This window comes from Phoca vitulina, unplaced genomic scaffold, assembly GCF_004348235.1.
Source record: "Phoca vitulina isolate PV1807 unplaced genomic scaffold, GSC_HSeal_1.0 scaffold14, whole genome shotgun sequence".
Classification (NCBI taxonomy): domain Eukaryota; kingdom Metazoa; phylum Chordata; class Mammalia; order Carnivora; family Phocidae; genus Phoca; species Phoca vitulina.
The window spans coordinates 25,690,436-25,711,039 of record NW_022589717.1 but is presented as its reverse complement, the minus strand read 5'-3'; the positions used below and the strand labels follow the sequence as shown (position 1 = coordinate 25,711,039).

At 37.8% G+C, this 20,604-nt stretch overlaps 1 protein-coding gene across 1 annotated transcript in view; it reads left to right on the top strand.

Moving 5' to 3' along the window:
• The window catches only part of IQCM (IQ motif containing M), a 363,870-nt gene that overhangs the window by 3,147 nt on the left and 340,119 nt on the right, over positions 1-20,604 (top strand). The window contains exons 3-4 of the mRNA XM_032412700.1: positions 5,990-6,072; positions 7,998-8,265. Coding sequence (XP_032268591.1) covers positions 5,990-6,072; positions 7,998-8,265 — 351 coding nt within the window. The remainder of the gene's footprint in view (positions 1-5,989; positions 6,073-7,997; positions 8,266-20,604) is intronic.

The window sequence follows — 20,604 nt, the reverse complement described above, 5'->3', positions numbered from 1 at the left end:
AGGGGAGAAAAGACTTGCTCAATGATACAATCAAGAGATGGCCAGTGGCTTGTTCCCTGTTATAGCTTCCATAGTCAGGTCTTCTGGTATTTTCACTTCACAGATTTACTAGAGCAATTACACAGAGCTCTAAAGCATTAAGAGAATTCTGAAGTTTTATGAACTACTAGTCATAATACCATTAAATTGATGATATACGAAGAGTGAGTTTTTTTTTTAAATATAAAATAAATGTAAGAAAATATTTTAGGCTAGTGAAATTGTTTGGCATTAGAAATTCATTATCTTTCCCCATGGAAATGTTAATATTTGCACTCATGTTTTATGTAGGTAGTATAAGTATTTCAATCTCTTCATGAACTTTATCATAAAATATTTGTTATTGCTTATAATAATTTTTATTGCTTTTGGGGGGTTAGTAACTTGAAGGATCCAAAGTATAATGAAATTTTATTATTTGCAAATCTATTAATTAATTAGTTTTGGATAAAAAGAACTATAATAAGACCAGATTTATTCAAACCAATTTAGAAAGTTGAAATTTATCTTTGTGCTACAGAAGAAATGAGGATTGACTAATGAAATTAATAATATAAACATGGTTGGAGAAAAGTTTAGCTCACTGATAGTAATAATACAATAACTACAGTAATAATTGCTCACATTTATTGAAAACTTATTATGTGCCAGGCGCTGTGCTAAGTGCTTTGTAACCAAGTCCAATTGAATCCTCACAACCCCATGCAAGATATATTATTATTATTATTATCCTCATTTTACAAATGAGAAAATGAAGGCTTAAGACAATAAAATAAGATTCATGAGCAAATTGTAATTCAAGACCAAAATAGTGTGACTCAGGAATGAGAGCTCTTAAAAGTCACTCTATATGCTATGAGTATATATTTGCAAATAAACAAAGCCTCAATTACAGGTTTTTTTTTTTTAAGAGAAGGAGCAGACCTTGACAACTTCCTCTTAATAATTGAAGTTCCAATGTGCACTTCAATGTATGAAAGCTGAATGCTTGTATACTTAACATATTATGAACAAAGAAACAGAAGCTTCAAAGATTAATTGGATGGATTCTTAACATCAAAGTTGTTTAATTTCTCATAATTTTAGACTCATTTGTTGAATATATATATTCAACTCAAATTATAAAAATAGCACACACTAGCTTTGCCTTTTCTTTTCCTTTTTTTTTTTTTCTTTTCTTTTCTGGGACAAACTGGCACCAGCCATTTGCCTTTCCTAAGGTGCTGAGATATGAATGCTCTTGTGCTACCTTGAGAATTTAACTTTTTGGTTCAAAGGCTAATTTTTAGTTATAGGAGAAAATCCGAACAGCTGCCTTAGCATCTTAAATGCCAACGAGGGCTCAGGCTTAAATGCCAACTTGGAGTCAGCGTGTCAACATGCCTTCAGCTGGAGCCGTTTTAGGATCTGTGAGAAATCACTCTTTTCGGGTGGTGGCTGTCTTTCTCTGCCCCTTTAAGAACAGTCCCAGGCCTTGTCCTGTTCAAGAACTTCACTGCCTGACTGGGTTCATGGTGGCAGTCCCTTGATGAGTCAGAATCTACTTGCTGGTTCCAAGAGGGCCATTAGCTTCGCCAGAGTGTATCCTAGCTTCTCCACAGTTCACAGGTGACAGGTGGCTCTTGGTGATGGGGAAAACCAGATGCACTGGTCATCAAAGAGCCCAGAGAGAAGTAAGATGCTGCCTTGGGAATTTAACTCCTCTGTCTAAGGCCAATTAGGAAGGGAAAATATCAACAGCTTTATCAGCACATTAAATTACAATGAGAGCTCAGGACTGGCAGCTTGAAATCAAAGTGTCTTGGTCTGTTTGGGCTGCTGTAACAAAATGTCATAATCTGAGTGGCTTATAAGCAACAGAAATTTATTTCTCACAGTTCTGGGGACTGGGAAGTCCAAGATAATGGTGCCAATAGATTTGGTGTCCAGCGAGGCCTGCTTCCTCACTGACAGATGTCTTCTCACTGTAGGTTCACAGGGTGGAAGGGACTACCTAGCTCTCTGGAGGCTCCTTCAAAGGGCACTAATCTCAGTCATGAGGGCTCCACCCTGAGAACCCTCCTCCTAATACCATCATATTGGGCATTAGGTTTCAACATATGAATTTTGGGGGAATACATGTCTTCAGTCCATAGCAGAAAGTGGCGATGAAAGGCAAATATTTCACTAGAGTGACCAGGCAAACCTCAGAGGAGTCTCCAGTACTCACAAGAAGTAGTGCATGAAGTTGGGAAAGGCAGCAGATATGTAGAAAAAAAGCAGGAAACAACTCAGGAGACGAGCTCCTGGGTGGGCTTCCAGCATGGCTGACTTCGGAAGGGCCCTCTGTGTGTCAGAGCTTTGCCTATAAATGAAGACTAGATCTTCATTTAGAATGAAGACATGATAGTTTTTATAAAGCTACATTTTCACCAAAAACCGGTGACTTCATCATTTCATTATGAATAAGTTTTATTGTTTGTCATGTGTATGACACATGGCAATACTGTAATTATAAGTAATTATAGGGGAGGTAGTCAGAAGAAGGGAATTAAAGGAGGAAAGATGGTCATGAGAGGAAGAAACAGAGGAGAGGTTGTGGCCTCACTCCTCAGAATACGTTACTGCTTTTCCTCTGGGGAGCACATGGTCTGGTTAGAAGCCTCCTCAAAGTAGATTTAGATTTTAGTTGAAACTTGATGAAACAGTTTTCATTCCAGAACGCCTGTCTCTTCCATGTGAGGACCGTGCATCATATGGCTTTGAGTGGTGACATTTATGTGAACCATATAATGACTGATGTGTGACTTTGTGCTCTGATCTACACAAGGAACATGTATACGTCTTGAAGCACGTGCATGAAGTCTTGGCAAGTATTTTTTTATTAGAAAGAAGAAAAAAATCCACCAATCTATATCCTTAGAAATATGTAGATAGCTCTGAATGTGGGGCAATACAGAGGCAAGTGTGGGCGGACAGGGAGATTTGGGTTTGTCGATGACTTACATACTTTCCATAGGTGAGAGTGGAAAGAGGGAAGAAGCTAGGGAGCAAGAAAAGAGGTTGTTTTTTTCTAGAATGATTGCAGAGCAGCAATTCCACTGCCCGGTGATGGGACACCTTAGTAGATGCTTTTTCTCCTAACCCAGCACTTTCAAGGGGGTGGCTAGAGTCCAATTGGCTCCCTCCTTTATTGCGAGGGTCTCCCCCAGGCTTCAGTCCTCAGGATGGTATTGTCCCCAAACTAACAGCTGCCTGTGGCCCCTGAGTCTACACGGAGAAAAGTTAGGGGAAATTTTGTGAAGGAATGAAGGGAGAACTTGTCCCCAATATTTTGTTATGAAAATTTCAAACATACAGCAAGCTTGAAAGAATTTAAAATTAACACCCGTAGATTTACCACCCAGTTTTTACCATGAATATTTTACTGCATTTGATTTATTTTGTATCCATCCATCAACATGCATATCATTAGTCAGGATTCATTATTTGCTTATATTTTTTATTCTATTGATATAAAATGTATGACAACAAAATGCCAAAATCTTCAGTATATATTCACTGAGTTATAATAATTACATATGCCTGTGTGATTGATCCACTGTGCATCAGAGTATAGAACATTACTGTTACCCCAGAAATTTCCTTCCTGTCCCTTCTCACTCAATCCATGCCATCCCTGACCAGAAAAACCACTGTTCTTTTCTATCTCCCATATATTAGCTGTGTTTGCACTAGAACTTCATATAAGTGGAAACATAAAGTAGTGTGTGTGTGTGTGTGTGTGTGTGTGTGTGTAAGGATGCTTACTTTGCATAATGATTTTGAAATTCATCCATGTTGTGTATGTCAGTAGCTTGATTCTTTTTTATTGCTGAGTGGTATTTCATTTGTGAATAGCCCACAGTTTGTTTACTGTTCTCTTGTTGATACACATCTGGGCTGTTTCGAGTTTAGAACTCTTATGAATAAAGCTTCTAGGAGCATTCCTGTACAACGCTTTTGTAAAAATATGTTTCGTTCTCTTTGATAAATACCTAGGAGTGGGATTGCTAGGTCCCAGGTTAGGTGTATATTAAGGTTTATAAGGAATTGCTATAATTTTTCCAAGCTGATTATCTTATCTTGCATTTCTACCAAAGACACATGAGTGTTCTAGTAGCTCCACAGCATCACCAATTTTGGCTGTCATCAGTCTTTTTAATTTTAGCCATTCTGATGAGTATGTGGTGGTGTTTGCTGTGATCTGAATGTTTGGGTCCCCCCAAAATTGGAATGTTGAAATTCCAACCCCAAAAGGTGATGATATTAGGAGGTAGAGCCTTTGGGAGGCGATTAGGTCAGACGGTGGATCCCTCAATCAACGGGTTAGTGCTCTTATAAAAGGGGCCCCAGAGAGCTCCCTAGTCCCTTCCACCTTGTGAGGATACAATGAGATGTCTGGGACCTGGAAGAGGACCCTCACCTGACCATGCTGACACCTTGATCTTGCACTTCTAGCTTCCAGAATTGTGAGAAATAAATGTCTGTTGTTTGTAAGTCACCCAGCCTGTGGCATTTTGTTACAGCAGCCCAAATGGACTAAGACAGTATCTCATTATGATTTTGATTTGCATGAAGATGACTTTTTAATTAATTAATTAATTTTTAGATTTTATTTATTTATTTGAAAGCGAGAGAGAGAGAGGGTGGAGGAGAGAGAGAGAGAGCACGAGCAGGGGGCGGAGAGGCAGAGGGAGAGGGATAAGCAGACACCCTGCTGAGCAGGGAGCCCAACTCAGGACTCGGTCCCAGGACCCAGAGATCATGACCTGAGCCGAAGGCAGACGCTTAACTGACTGAACCACCCAGGCACCCAAGATGAATTTTTTAATTGCTTAAAACATGAGAGGGTGAAAAGAAGAGAGAAAATCTTGATCCTAAGAATACTAAAGGAGGTAGAGTTATAGGAATGGGGATCACACTGGCTAGATTGAAAAGCCGATTTGAATCAATAATTTGGTAATATACAACTTTACTGAGTCCAGGTTAAGAAGAGGAAGCCAAGAAACACTTATAAATGTCAGAATCAGCTAATAATGAAGGAAATATATCAGGAGAAAAACTTAGACAAGACTAAATGAGAATGATGTAGTCTATGCTATAGGGAATTCTATACATAGCTTGGGATAAAAAGAATAAGAATCTTAAGAAAATATAAATGGGATAAGAGTTATTATAATGTTACCCATTTGTAGGTGTGTATTTTTTTTTTTTTAAAGATTTTATTTATTTATTTGAGAGAGAGAGAATGAGAGAGAGCAAGTACATGAGAGGGGGGAGGGTCAGAGGGAGAAGCAGACTCCCTGCTGAGCAGGGAGCCCGATGCGGGACTCGATCCAGGGACTCCAGGATCATGACCTGAGCCGAAGGCAGTCGCCTAACCAACTGAGCCACCCAGGCGCCCAGGTGTGTATTTTTTATGTCACTGCTATTCCTACCTAATAAACCTATTGAGTTTATTTTGCAGTTATAATTTTAACTAGTTGGAAGGTAAATATTTGTAAAGAAATATACAGCCATATGAATTAGTCATCAGGTATAGAAAACACACTTAGATTTGTTAATCGTTTTTGCGCCCAAGTCATGTTATGTGTCTGTATAGTAATATTTAAAGAACTTTAAAAGCTGAAGGGGATTTAAATTTTGTGTACTATAATTGGTTCCCCTAGACTTCAATAAATTAGAATAATCTACCGTATCACTCTCACCTTTGTAAGCTGATGTTTTCTAAAGTAAAATATTACATTGAAGGAGCATTACATGAACTTCTTTTGCATCCACTGTTAACTTCCACTTGGAACACTTACCTTTTATAATGTTCTGCAAGAATCATCACTGCCCAAATTTTAATCTCATAGTTTTGCCATTTGTGATTAAGAAAGTACATTAATTACATTAAAAAATAAAACATTTTGTATTTCTGTTTTAGGTCCTGTATTAGAGATCACCAAGCAAGATTTTTTTCAAGAAGCGAAAACTCTCATTGCCCAACATTATGAGAAAATAAATGAGGTTAATGCTTTGCCTTTATCTAACTTATTTTTCAGGAAACTAATAACTATTTTTGTATACTACAGTGATTGTTCCAAATGGTTGCATGAACCCTAATAGATTCTGAATAGAAGAGACAAATGAAATCTTTACTAGCTATAAAAATTGATTTAGATTGCATTTAAAAATAAGATTTTTATAGCTATCCAGATTATTTAATTACATGTGTATTTGCACATTTAATCCAATTTTTAATGTTTTGATGAATTATCACAGAAATATTTGAATTACATATCTGAAATAAATATCTGTATTTAAACACTATTAGATAAAGCTAAACTAGGAAATATGCCATGAGCTGTGTGCCCCCAGCATGACATGCTTCCCTGTATCTTCTTTCATGTCACCTTGCGTTAAGAGCCGTTTACCAGTCTGATGGTTCCTTGAGGGCAGTGATTCTTTTTGACTGTTGCATCTCCAGCAACAAACTTTGTGGCTGGCTCAATAAATATTTGCTGAATGGCATAGATTTGGAAGGTGAGAAGGAGTGTAAGGGAATGGGTCAGCAAAGAGATAGGAGAGTCAACACAGGATGATATTTTAGAGGAAAGCATCTCCAGAGGAGATGGGAAATTTGGGGGAACCGCTGCTATTGTGACAAATGGGTCTTTGGGGAGATAGGTGAGGAAAGGGGATCTTAAGATGACTTACTGTGTGCCACAGTATACCATCCCCTTTTGAATACTTAAAAAAATTTTTTTTTAAAGATTTTATTTATTTGAGAAAGAGAGAGAGCGCACGAGCACAAGAGGGGGTAGGGTCAGAGGGAGAAGCAGACTCCCTGCTGAGCGCCCCAATACTTTTTATTTTAAAACTGAATTTTAGATAACGATTTTAAATATTTTTCAATGCTTACGGTGTAGGGAAGGGGGATTATAATTGTTACATGTGTTTCATTTGAATGGTCCTCTAGGCTGAGACTGGTCATAGGTGGTTTTAATTTTCTAATCAACATTGTTAACACTGCTTAACTAAGTTTTTCCTCTAACTGATTAAAAATAATTTTAAATTATATTGATTTCACTAGTAGGCACATGGGATGAAAACTTCACAGTCTAAAGAGTTAGATAGATGTACTTTAGATAGATGTACTTGACTTTTTAAAGAATTTTTTCCAATCATAAGAGTATACTCTTCCATCTTTGGTTGCTTGGCAGAACATAGTACTAGCATATTAAAACCTCCTTATTGGTGTCTTGGGTTGGCAACTTTTTTTTGGAGGGGAGTGACGAGGGCAGGGAACTATAGCTCTATCTATGGGCCAAGAGAATGTCTAGAATAGAACAATTGTAATGGTTTGGATAATTACCTGTCAGAGACCTGGGGCTGTATTATTTTTCTATTACTCAAGGTAGTCAAAAGTAAGAAGGAATTAAGTGATTGAAAGGATCTGAAATACATATCTGATTATTAATATACTTTTCTTGAGAACCTATTTCCATGTATGAGCTATAATTTCTTATATTCAACAGAAAGAGGTTTGGGAGTGTTAGCATTTTATGGACGTTAGAAAATGCTTAAAAGATGCTTGAAAATTATTAAATTCTTATATGCTTACTATTTGAAAACTTCTGTTTTAAAATGGACTTTAAAGTTGCATTTGAAAATATCACATATGAGGAGAAAATTACTATTGGAGAATTTACATTTTTATTTTAAGTGGCGTATAACCCTCATTCTTGTTAAGGGCTTTTGGAGAACTATAAAGGATAGCATCTGCTTTACCTGATTACTGTCATATGCTTTATAGTAAATATCTTATATAGTAAGGTATGTTGTAAAATGCATTTAGTGGATATAATTTTATTAACTTATTAATAAAATGTATAATTTTATTATATGATTAATATTAAATTTTATTAAATTTATTTTTGTTTTACTCACAGAATAAAGTTCAAGGTACTTCTATAAATGTTTTTAAAAATAAACATCAAAAACCAAAATCTGGCAAATTCATACCTTTGGAGATTAAAGAAAAGGAAACACTTGATGTGGTCCAAGAATTTCAGACAGCACACAAACGTATTTGTTTTCCCAAACACCTGTTCAAAAGTGAACATTTTAAGGAGCCCTCGCAACAAACTTCTTTCAAGGAGCCATACATTTTTAGTGTAAAGGAAAAATTCAAGGACTCTATGGATCTGATTGTGAAAGGTAAGTTTTTGGTGTAGCAAAGAAGTTCATTAAACCGACAGGCAAAACTGCTTCTGGTGTGCTTTTAATGGAATTTCCTTGTTGAAACAAAAGCCCACACTTTAATTCTTAGCAGTGGAAGATGGGGAGCCATGATTAAAAGAGTTACTAAACTCTGGGGCCACCAGAAATTGAGAGGAGAGAGTATGCTAATGGGCATGAGGAATTTATTGGGACAAAATTGCTTAGCCACATCTTCCAACAGAGTGATATTTCTTCTAATATAAGACCTCAGACTGTGTAGTTCACAGTTAATAAAGCAGTGAGAGGTTTATGGCTTTGAATTCTATTGTTGAGCAGGATAGTTAGAGTAGGCAAGCTGTCTGTGAATGTGTTCCCCCCAAAACCCCAAAAAGATTTTTTGGAAGCTATAGAATTTTCCTTTAAGACAAATTATAGTAAAGGTTTACTTTCTATCAGGAACTTGGTAAGATGGAACCTGGAAGTCTATTTAAGCAAAGTGATACTGTTTTCTGGAGACTAATGGCTGAAATATATAACTTCTAAGATACATTCCTGTTTAAGCCTTCATAACTTCACCTCCATTTTTCCTCTCTTGTTATTGCTTGTTATGTTATTCTTTCATGTGAATTTTTTTCATTCAATGAGTGCCTGCTCTATGGCGGGCACTATGTTAGAAGCTGGAGAGACAAAGATTAAAGGGCTCATAGAGTAATGGTGGGGATGAATGCCTGGGTAATTTCTTATCACCAATTGTGACAATTGCTGTACTAGAGGTAATTGCAAAGCATTATGGAGACACTGAAGCGTAACCAACCAAGTGCCAGAATGAAAGTTTCTCAGAAGAGATCTCAGTAGGGGTGCCTGGGTGGCTCAGATGGTTAAGCATCTCCAGGTCATGATCTTCAGGTCCTGGAATCGAGCCCCTCATCGGGCCCCCAGATCATCGGGGAGTCTGTCTTTTTCTCCCTCTCCCTCTGCCTCTGCCTCTCCCCCTGCTTGTGCTCTCTCTCTGTATCTCTCTGTCTCAAATGAATAAATAAAATCTTTAAAAAAATTAAAAAAAAAAGAAGAGATCTCATTAGGAAGGGGTTTTAAGGAGAAGTTTGTTAAACGTAGGGTCGGAAAAGAAGAGGCCATTTTGAGCCATGGGAGAAAAATATTAAAGCTCTGAAGGAAGAAAGAATGTGATGCATTTTGGGAAAGGAGAGATGTGATAAGAAGTGAGGTTAGGAAGGTGAGCGAGGCTAGATTTAGAAGAGAATATAATAGCAGGCCGAGGATTTGCACCTGTGTATAATAGAAAGCCACTGGTGACTTCAAGCTGAGGGCAGGGAAGAAGGTGGAGAGGGATTTACAGCAGCATTTCTCAAAGTGTAGTCTTCTGAACACTAGTTCTGAGGGATTCATCTCAGCAAAAGGGATCTCTAGTTAGGTAAGTTTAAGAAAATGCATTTACTGGTTGAGATTCATATTGAGCATTAATATATTGAAAGCTGTATGAAATGCTGCAGAAAAGAACTCTGCTTGCTGTTTTTAACCTATCAGCAATTCACTTGACCAAAGAATTCCTAAAGAAAGACATTGAAGTGCCTAGTCTGGAAAACTGGGTAGATAGACATCATTAAGTTGAGATCAGAATTCAGAGGACAAATGGATTTTAGGCAGGTGGAGAAGGGGATGGGAAAGATAATGGATTCAGTTTTAGATCTGCTAAGTAGATAGCATATGGAGAGAGTCATCAGGAAGTTGGAATTGAAGATCTGGCAGTTAAGAGAGAGAGACAGGTGAAGATTGAAGATTGATGTTGGGGTCATCGCTATGCCATAATTGTGGGGGTCATGCATTTTTTCAACCAATATTTACTTATGATGTGAGATGTATAGAGACAAAAGATATGCTGTTTGTCCTCAAGAAGTTTAAACTTGATATATGTAATTATAGTGTGACCCATACTGTAATAAAAACAAGCTTTACTCCTACTTCCTAGGAGATTTAAAGTCTTTGGTACATTTTGAAGGATGAATAAGTTTACTCAAGAAAGAAGAAAAGTTCTATCTAGTCCAATGGTCTAACCTCTACATGATAATGGATATCTGAGAAAGTGATAGTGGTATATTTGCAGGAGCTAAAATGATTTTACATAACTGAAATGAGGATTGAAGAGTAATTAGAGATGAGATTAGATATTGGAGAACTTTGAATTTTAGCCTTAAAGCAATGGGAACCATCCAGATGTTTTAATGAGAAGTTGCAGTGATTGCATTGGCATTTTAGAACATTTCTGGGACCAGAGATGAGGTGTGATGACTTTTGGAGGCACAGAGTCTACCAATGAGGGGACTAATTTATATGAGAAAGGATGACTTGAATTAAGGTAGCAACCCTGGGGACAGAACAGAGGGGAGAGATTTTAGAGATATTTGAGAGGTAGAGTTATCTAGATTTGGTCAACAATGGATGGAACATAAGACACAGGGAAAGAGCTGTGGGATTCATTGGCATAGTGGTTTGTCCTAAGTGGCAGCATGGAAACAGATATGGCATATTAAAGGGTTGGAGATGCATCTTATGTAATGGTAAAACTGCCACCAGAAACCAGTTGGAATCTAGACCACGTACCTACTGAGCTTTGTTGTTCTAGGCGATGAAGTTGGGAAATAGCATTATTGAAATATGTTGGTGGTTTTGGCTGCCTTTGGGAAGTTATAAAAAAGAGATGAACTAACAAAAGCATTGGCTGGTTTGCAAGCAGAAATGAAAGGGCATAGTCATACCAGGTATCTGGGTCCTTGGTTTTGAGCAAATGTCTAAGACTTACCAACGCAGCAAAAATCAGATTAAGGGTATGTCCTTCCTAACCCAGCCCATTATCTCAGATCACCTCCAGGCACTCACTAAGTTGAAAGACTAAGGCAAGGGGTGAAGAAGTGAAGATAAAAAGAAATTTTAAAGCTATGCTTAAAAAAAAAAACATTGAATGTGGTTATTGGCATGAAGAATTAATTAGAAGAAAATAGATTAAAAAATCTACCAAATATTTTAGAGACTTTTATTGCCAATGAAACCATGAACATTGGTTTAATTGAATATTCAAAAGTAAAATACGGTGGCTTTATTTGGAAGTGATCCACAAAAGCTGTACAGTTCCAAAGGAGGATAATAGCAAGATGTGGCCAACAAGCAGGAAAAAAACTTCCCAGAGTGGATCCAGGGGCCACTAAAAAAATGAATATGGGAGTTTACTCCCAGAACAGAATCACTGTATACTCAAAGAGCTTCCCCACCTCCAGGGTAAGGGGCTTCTCAGTGACTCCCCAGCAGATTCTATAACTTCTTTGGTATGGTGATTGCTATGTGTCTTCTCTTTTTTCCTTTCACTAAGGGAGTTTTTCCTGAGGTTATCCTGTACCTGCCCCACTACTGGATGTTGTGTGCTTCTGGGGAAAGGTGGAAATAATTTTTATGTTTGGTACACGTTATTACCCGGCCAGAAGGAGCCACACCTGGACCTGATGGGGAAGACTGCAAACAGCCAGAGATCCTGGACTCTGAGCTGGATGTGTACTTTGGTTGAATTTTAGGTCCTCCTTTGGGGAGAGGAAGGGTGTGATTTGTCAGGAAATAAAAATGGATAGATATTTGATGTCCAAAAGGGCTGACTGTGGCAGAGACTGGCTAGTTTATCAAACTTATTACTATATCCTTTCTTCTTGGGCACTTGGCTAACGTACCTTTCTCATGTCCCTCATAGTTAGGTAGAGCTATGTGACTGGGGGTTTATATCAATGGATTATAGCTGGAAGTGATGCCCATTCAAAAAATGTCTTGTGTTCTCCTCTCAACATGGTCCCCCCCCACCATTTTCAAGTATAAGGACTCTTCTAATACTCTTAAAACAATTGCAATTCCACTCATGGGAGAATGGTAAAAGTGCTTTTAATAACTGTTGATTGAAAAATTTTTGTTGAGATACTCAGTAAATGTACAAACTCAGTATGCGGAATGCAAAAGTGAGAAAAATGGTGATGATTTGCTCCCTCATGGAACTTGTAGTCTAGCTGGAGAAACAGGTATCAATTAAATAATCACTTATATGCAGTTAAAAGTAGATGACAAATGAATGGGACCTGGACTGGGGGTCAGCAAAGGCTTTCCAGAGGCAATGACAATTGTAAGCTATGAAAGATATAGAGGAATTACTCGGTCAAGAAGTAATTCCTGCTTGGAGTTCTAGGCCATGGGAAAACCATCTGCAATGGCCCAAAGGAGGGAAGCACAGAAGTGATTTCAAAGAAGTACAAAAAGAACTAATGTGGCTGCAGTTCTGAGAAGGAGCAGGAGAGGGGTAAACTGTAGCTCTCTGAGAAACAGAACTCGTAGTCAGTGCGGTGCTAGCAAATGTTTAATAACTGGCTATGGTGGGCAAGAGGGAGGAAGCCTGATTTATAGCTTTGCCAGTTTCCATGGTGTAAATACTCTAAAGTAGCCAATTTCAAGCTACCAATGTTACATCACTGATTATGCGAGTTGGGAAGAGATGCTCATGGACTGTTCTGAGAGTTGTGGCAAATACCTTTCATACACCACTTGAAATCCTCTCAGACTCACTTCTTTTTTTTTTTTTTTCTGTTTTAATTTTTTTATTGTTATGTTAATCACCATACATTACATCATTAGTTTTAGATATAGTGTTCCATGATTCATTGTTTGTGCATAACACCCAGTGCTCCATTCAGAACGTGCCCTCCTCAATACCCATCACCAGGCTAACCCATCCTCCCACCCCCCTCCCCTCTAGAACCCTCAGTTTGTTTTTCAGAGTCCATCGTCTCTCATGGTTCTTCTCCCCCTCCGATTTCCCCCCCCTCATTCTTCCCCTCCTGCTACATTCTTCTTCTTCTTTTTTTCTTTCTTAACATGTATTGCATTATTTGTTTCAGAGGTACAGATCTGAGATTCAACAGTCTTGCACAATTCACAGCGCTTACCAGAACACATACCCTCCCCAGTGTCAGACTCACTTCTTATTCCAGCTTCTGATGTAGAGGCTGCTGCCTTCCCCAGGCTTCCCTGATGCCTTCCTGGCTTGGGACACCAATAGGAATGGGCTCAACACTGACACATGAGCCACCAGGAAGGGAGGATAAGAGTCAATGGATCACTGTTTCTTCCTTTCTTTCCGTGGGCAGAAGGGTCTCAGTTACAGTCTATAAAGCTTCTCAGAATGTCCCAAACAGTTTCTTGGAGTGATGGTCAACTCAAAAAGGATTCTTAGATTAGCCCTTTCCTTCTTGTTTTCTTTCTTCCTTAAAATACTCTCTTAAAAATATTTTGATAGTGAGTTGTCAGTACTTGCTGAAAGACTGGGTGTGGAGTGTGAGGGAAAGAAAGAGTCAAGGAAGGATGATTCTTAGACTTTAGACCTGATGAACTGGAAGATAGGAATTGCCATTTTCTGAGACAGGGAGGAGAGGAACATATAGTTTTCAATGGGCAGAAACCTAGAGTTGAGATTTGGACACATTATGTTTAATGTGCCAATTATACAAAAATGAAAGTGTCAAATAGGTAGTGTGTAATGTAAGTGTGGGCTCAAAGGAAAGAAAGGTTGAAGTCATTCAGGTACAGATCAATGTTGTCTAATATAAATATAATATGAACCACAGGTGTGATTGAGAATGTTCTAGTGGCCACATTAAAAATTAAAAAGAAACAGTCAAGGGGCATCTGACCCCTTGAGCATGTGACTCTTGATCTTGGGGTTGTGAGTTCAAGCCCCACATTGGGTATAGAGATTAAATAAATAAGTAAACAAACAAACAAACAAACTTAAAAGAAACAGGAAAATTAATTTAATTTAATTTAAATTCTTAAAAAGATTTTATTTATTTGAGAGAAAGAGAGAGAGAGAATGAGTGGGGGGGAAGGGCAGAGGGATAGAGAGAGAGAGAAGCAGACTCCCTGCTGAGCAGGAAGGCCGATGCGGGACTCAATCCCAGGACCCTGGGATCATGACCTGAGCTGAAGGCAGACGCTTAACCATCTGAGCCACCCAGGTGCCCTGGAAAGTTAATTTTAATAGATTTATTTAACCTAATATATCGAAAATAGCCAATCTGAAATTGTATTTTATAGTTTTTTTCATACTAATCCCCCAAATCCAGTGTATATTTTAGAATTTGGACTAGCCACATTTCAAGGCTAAGCAGCTACAGTTGGCAAGTGGCTACTGTATTGAACAACATATCAATTTTATTTACAATCATTGACTTAGATAAGATCATCTAAGAAATAAATGTAGGTGGAAAAAAAAATCCAAGGACTAAGTCCTGGAGGTTGCCAACATTTAGAGGGCAAGAAGAGGAGTACCCAGCAAAGGAAGTGGAAATAAACAGCAAGGGGGGAAACCAGGAGTGTGTGAAATATGTTACTCATAGTTCTTTTTTTTTAAATTTTTTAAGGATTTATTTATTTATTTATTTATTTATTTTAGAGAGAGATAGAGCATGCACTCTCGTGCATGCGAATCGGGTGGGGAGGGGCAGAGGTAGAAGGAGAATCTCAAGCAGACTCCCAGCTGAGCATGGAACCCAAAGCGGGGCTCTATCCCACTACCCTGAGATCATGACCTGAGCTGAAACCAAGAGTCAGATGCTTAACTGACTGAGCCACCCAGGTGCCCCATGTTACTCACATTTCAGTCAAGTAGGAGGAATCCCTTAGACAGCAAGGAAAGCTTATCCATTGTCCTAGAAGGAAGACAGGGGCATGGGCACAGACACAGGATGATTGGTAGATGGAAGGATTACTACTATTTTTTTTTTTTTCCAGTGAAATTAGAAGTGAGTTCTTCACTTGAGGATGGGATGGGAAGTACTGAGTTTTGAGGAGTGAGGAAAAAGGTTAAATAATCATAGTCTGGGAAAGTGTGGAAGTGCTTGGACTATGAAATGATAATTTGCTGTAAAAAATATACCCCCCTCTTTTTTTTTTTTTTTTTTTTGTTAAGAGAAAAGAGAAATAGTTGAGAAGTGTCAATAAGGATAAAGGAATAATTTGACTTTATCGTAGCCCTGGAGTATGGAAAGGGTAGAAGAGAAGAATAGTTACCCTTTCAGAGAGCTGTTGAAGAAGTTGTGCCCTTAGAAAAATAAGGGTGGTTAGAGTGAGAACATAGCTAGAATATCACTTTAGCTGATGAAAGATCTGGGGTTTCTTAGGGTACAGTGAAGAGTTTGGGGAGGTGATTTAAGGAAGGATGAAAGAGTGAGGGTCTGTGGAGATTAAGGTCAACAGCAAAGAGAGTGAGAAGACTAGTTCTGAGGGTCTTTTATAGAAGGTGGTAATTCTTTCTAATGGTAGTCTGTGTTTGGGGATTGTTTTCTTTAGTGGCTTGTATTTAGGAGGCCAAGGATGTTGGGGGTAGGGGATGTGAGAAAGGAGTCAAGGTTTTATCAAGAGCACAAGGAGGACAGCGGTCCTCCCGAAAATCCTATTATAGGCTCTGTTGAAGTCAGAGGCATTTTACTGGGAGCCTTTGCATGTGTCCCACCCAGACAGCTGTGAAATGCTGATCTTAGAGTTTACATTTGAATTAAAATTGGAATTCATTTCTCAAAGTTCTTATCTCAAGAAGTGTATATTAAGTCTGTAACTTGGATCTATTTTTTAAACATATTCCCAATCTTCACTTCAGTGTGAATGGAAGCATGATCTAAGATATCAGTGGTATTAATTCCAGAACTTGATTAAAGTTTGTGAGATTAGAAAGAAAAGTGAGTCCTGTGTGTATGATATATGTACCTTCTGCTCACGCTGCACTGACAAATCGGTTGCATTATCTTCCATAAGCTAAACATCTATATGAGAACAAACATTCCTTGAATTTGATCCAAGGATATCAACTTTAAAAATACACTGTAACAATTATAATATCAAACATTTTTAGTAAATATGTTCTTTGCGCTTACATATAATACATGTCCATATTTTTCTTAATAGAGCAAAATCAGAAAAAAAAATAAAATGATTTCTTCTTCGAGTATATAGACATCTACAGTACTGCTTAACCAGTTTCCATTGTCAAGCTGCCAGCAATTTATGGATCTTGATAATTAGAAATCACACGTAAAAATCTGTTTCTTTAATATATATTAAATATTAGATTATAGTTACCACATAATATATAATATTCATCTGTTTATGTATCCACTTGGGAACAAAAAATACTTACGTGTAATTTTGAGTCATTTAAATTTAAAAACAGATTTTAATTAAACCCAATGAGATTTCCTGGTATTCATGTCAAGCAAATATATTTAGGTTCAATATTGGATTGTTCCTTAACCAGTTTAGAAAGGAGTAGATGTGTGTGTGTGTGTGTGTGTGTGTGTGTGTGTGTGCACGTGTATATGTATTCTTTGGTTTCCAAACACAAATCTTCCTTTAAATATAAAACGAAGGCATAATGAATTTTAATAATGCTTTAAAATAACTACGTGGCTAGAAAGCACTGGAGAAATCTATCAGAAAAATGACTTTGTGCTATGTTTATTTTTTTGCCCAGTGGTATGGTAAAAACTTACCAAACAGATTTTTTTGATCAACAATGTATATAAAATCTTCTATTTTATATTTTAGTGATTTTAAGTATACATATGATATTAACAAATACATTAAAATTGTTTTTTACTCATTCCCACAAAATTACTTGGAAGAATTTAAGACCAAGTTCCATAACAATTTATAAGAAACATGGAAACTAGAGATTTTTTTTAATGAGGTAGAAAATTATATTGAATTTGATATTACAAAATAATTTGAGTTTTGGAGCTTTAGAACTTGAAGCATACTAATCTTCCTCTATGTATAAAACAGACTTTACTTGAGGAATTTCTAAATGAGGGAATAAATTTGGGATAATCACAGAATTTTGCAACTGCTTCTCTGCTTCTCTTAGTTTCTTTCTGGTTTAGATTGCTATGTTTCTTCCCATTTCTTGCCAGTAATTTTCTTTTGCTTACCTATGCTCTTGAAAAAGGAACTTAAACAGAATTAAGATAGCAAATTATATATCTGAGTGACATATGTCTTGAACACAGTTCTTTCTTCCTTATACTTTTTCTTTTTTTATGCTGACCTGGTAAGTTCTAAAATAGAAAGATGCAGGGCAGGGACTCTGAGACAGGAGACTCATTGCTTCTGTAATAACATGGTTTACTACATTGAAGTAGTCATGAACTTCATTAACTTTTAATAAAGTAATAGTATCTTAACTTTTAAAATTATCAAATATTATAAAGGATTTAGAGACAATTAAAAGGCATTCTTTTTACCATCTGCCTTCTATTATTTTATTAGCCCAGAGGATAATTTAGGGAATAACAGAAATCTTAGGATAAAGTAGTGACTTGCAGGGGTTTTATGATTAAACATATTTGTTCCATGTTTTGCTTTGGACCAGGAACATAAGCAGAGAAGAGCTGAGGCTAGTGAAATATTTTACAGTGGGCTAGGGTTTTTCCTAAGTCATTTGTACATAAGCTTTCTGTACAAGTAATGTAATACCAGCTTCTCTGGGGAACTAAAATGAAAGCACCTGCTTCCTAGAAATGGTTCCCTATTTGCAGTGAAAACCTTCAGGGAACCTTTGTTGCTTTTGGCTTCTCAGCATCCTTTAACCTTACCTCTGGTTGCAGTGCTCAGATTGGACTTTGGAGAAACACTCCCTCCCACTTTGTGTAGTTTGGAAAGGGCTGTCACTGTCGCCCACCTCCCCAGCCCCAGCCTTGTCATGTGGTTCAGGCACAGCCAGAGAGATGAGTTTATTCTCCTGACCACAGTGATGGGCGGAGTGATTGGGCTTAAACCAGCAAGGATGATGTGAGCTTGGAGATACCAGAGAACACACCACGGAATTCTAAAATAGGGTCAACGTGGAAGAGTGAGCTGAATGATGCAGATAAATAAGCCCTGATGACATTGTTTAAGCCTCTGACCCAAGCTTTACTGAAGACAGACTGTACCTGGATTTTCCAGTTTATGTGAATCGGTGATCTCACCCCTTTGGAGAAGGCAATATAGTTTAGTGGCTCAGAACGTGGGAGTTCAACTCCCTAGATCCAAATCTCAGCTTTCACACTCCTCAGTTTCTTCTATTTGTTTAAGGTAATTTGGTTTTCTGTTGGTTTTCACTGGTAATCTCAGGCAAACACCTTCTTTATCCTGTCATTGTAGAAAAAATTCCACTTAAGGTGTGCGTAACAGGCTGAATCATAGCTACTTAAACATAGCACATCCCGTAATTTCTAAAACCTGTAAATGTTCTCCCTTAATTTGGAAAAAAGGATCTTTGCAGATGTGATTAGGTTAAGGGTCTTGAGCTAAAGAGATTATCCTAGATTATCCCAGTGGGTCCTAAATGCCACACAAGTATCTGTGTATGGGAAAACCAGAGGGAGATTATGGACACACAGAAAAGGAGACACAACGTAACCATGGAAGCAGGATTGGAATGATGTGTCCACAGGCCCAGGACTGCTGGCAGCTCCCAGAGGCTGAGACAGGCAAGGAATGGATTTGCCTGTAGAGACTTTGAAGGAGTACAGTTCTGCTGACGCCTTGATTTTGGACTTCTGGCCTCCAAAACTGTGAGAGGATAAATTTCTGTTGTTTTAAGCCACCAAGTTTTCAGTAATTTGTTACGATGGTCATATAGAACTAATACAATGTCCTTCCAAAAATAAGTTTCATTTCTAGACATCATGTAAAAAAATAATTTTCTTTGTTATAATGAGTGCAGAAGCGTGATCAATAGGGCCAATTGTTTCAACTTTCATTTCCTTATTCATATATTTATTCAGAAGTTTTATTAAGCTCCTCCTTAATAATCAGATAATGTGTACCGTGGTCCCTGCCCTCATGACGCTTTCAGTTTAGCACAAATTACTTTCCCTTTCTCTCTCTCTTAAAAAAATATAGATATTGTAGGGTTTTCTTGGGGGGGCGGGGGTGAGTCCAGGGTTATGAGTAACACTGCCTTTTTTCCCTTCTGAATTTAGAACCGATTGAATTGAAGAATAAGACACAGGAATTGGACAAATGGAGATTAAAATGTTCCTTTTGTTACAGAGAAAGCTGATGGGAGAATATGGCTCTGGATAAATAGCCCTGTGGCTTGTTAATCCTCTCCCAGAATTAAACTCACCCCCTAGCCGTAGGCAGAACTTGACAGCAGCAACCCTTCCTCCCCTGCTCTCTGCACAGAGCAGCATCTGCCCTCTAACTAAGCCTTGTAGTGCAGAGGAGTGTGTATTTGCTCATTCCAGGCGGCAGGCTGGAGACACTTTGAAGGGACAAAGCCCAGCTTGGCTCTTCTAGTCAGATTGAGAAGGGGGTGGGGTGAGGCATGCCTTGTCCTCTCACAAACCAAAACCATGAACCTTTCTGTCTAGCCATACCCTCATCTCTCTTGTATTTCTGCACTAAGGGAAAACACAAAAATATGTGTGCTCCCCGGTGATATAGTTTCTTATCATCAGGGGCCACCATGTTATTTACCACTGGCAGGATTTGCCTGTAGGCTGAGGTTTACATACCTTTTGGGGGGTTTGGAAAAGAAACAGCCATAAACTGGGTATTAGGGTAATTAAATCTTTTGGAATGGCATGTAATTTTCTCCTAGCAATGTTGGGCCCTTTGGGACATTAAAAAAAATGTAAGCCACGGAACATTTCCTTCCTCTTGGTGATTTATTTGTCGCCAAGGGACCCATAATTATTTCTGTCCTACTGTGTGGAAGTTAGTCAACCCTAACTACTAACATGTGTATTACTTGGCCCTTCTTCAGACACAGATCTGATCACTTGTTAATTAGTAAAATCAAGTAATGTTAATTTTAAACATTTGAGTCTGAACTTCTTATTTAGAAGTTAAGATCTCCGTTGTTTTTCTGAGATAATACCTTTCTGAGATTGATATATGTTTATATAAAAGAAATAAGCAGAGGCTAACTTAATTGACTTCTCTTTTTACTAATTTTGAACTGGAGTTTTTTTTTTCAATGACTTTCACATAAGCTGAAGAATGCTATTGAGATAGTAACCCCATTTTCAGTAAGAGACAGACTTTTGTCATTTTGAGGCTACAGTATTAACATGCTCCCCTAATTGTCTCCCTGCCTCTGGTCTAAACCTGACTCAGTCTTTAAAGAAACTTATGCCGGAGTGATTTTTATAAAATGCAAATCCTACACTCTCTTTTTTCTAAAATGCTTCAATGTGTTCCCAGGGCCTATAGGATAACAGAGGTAAAATTATATATTTTATGCATCCCAAC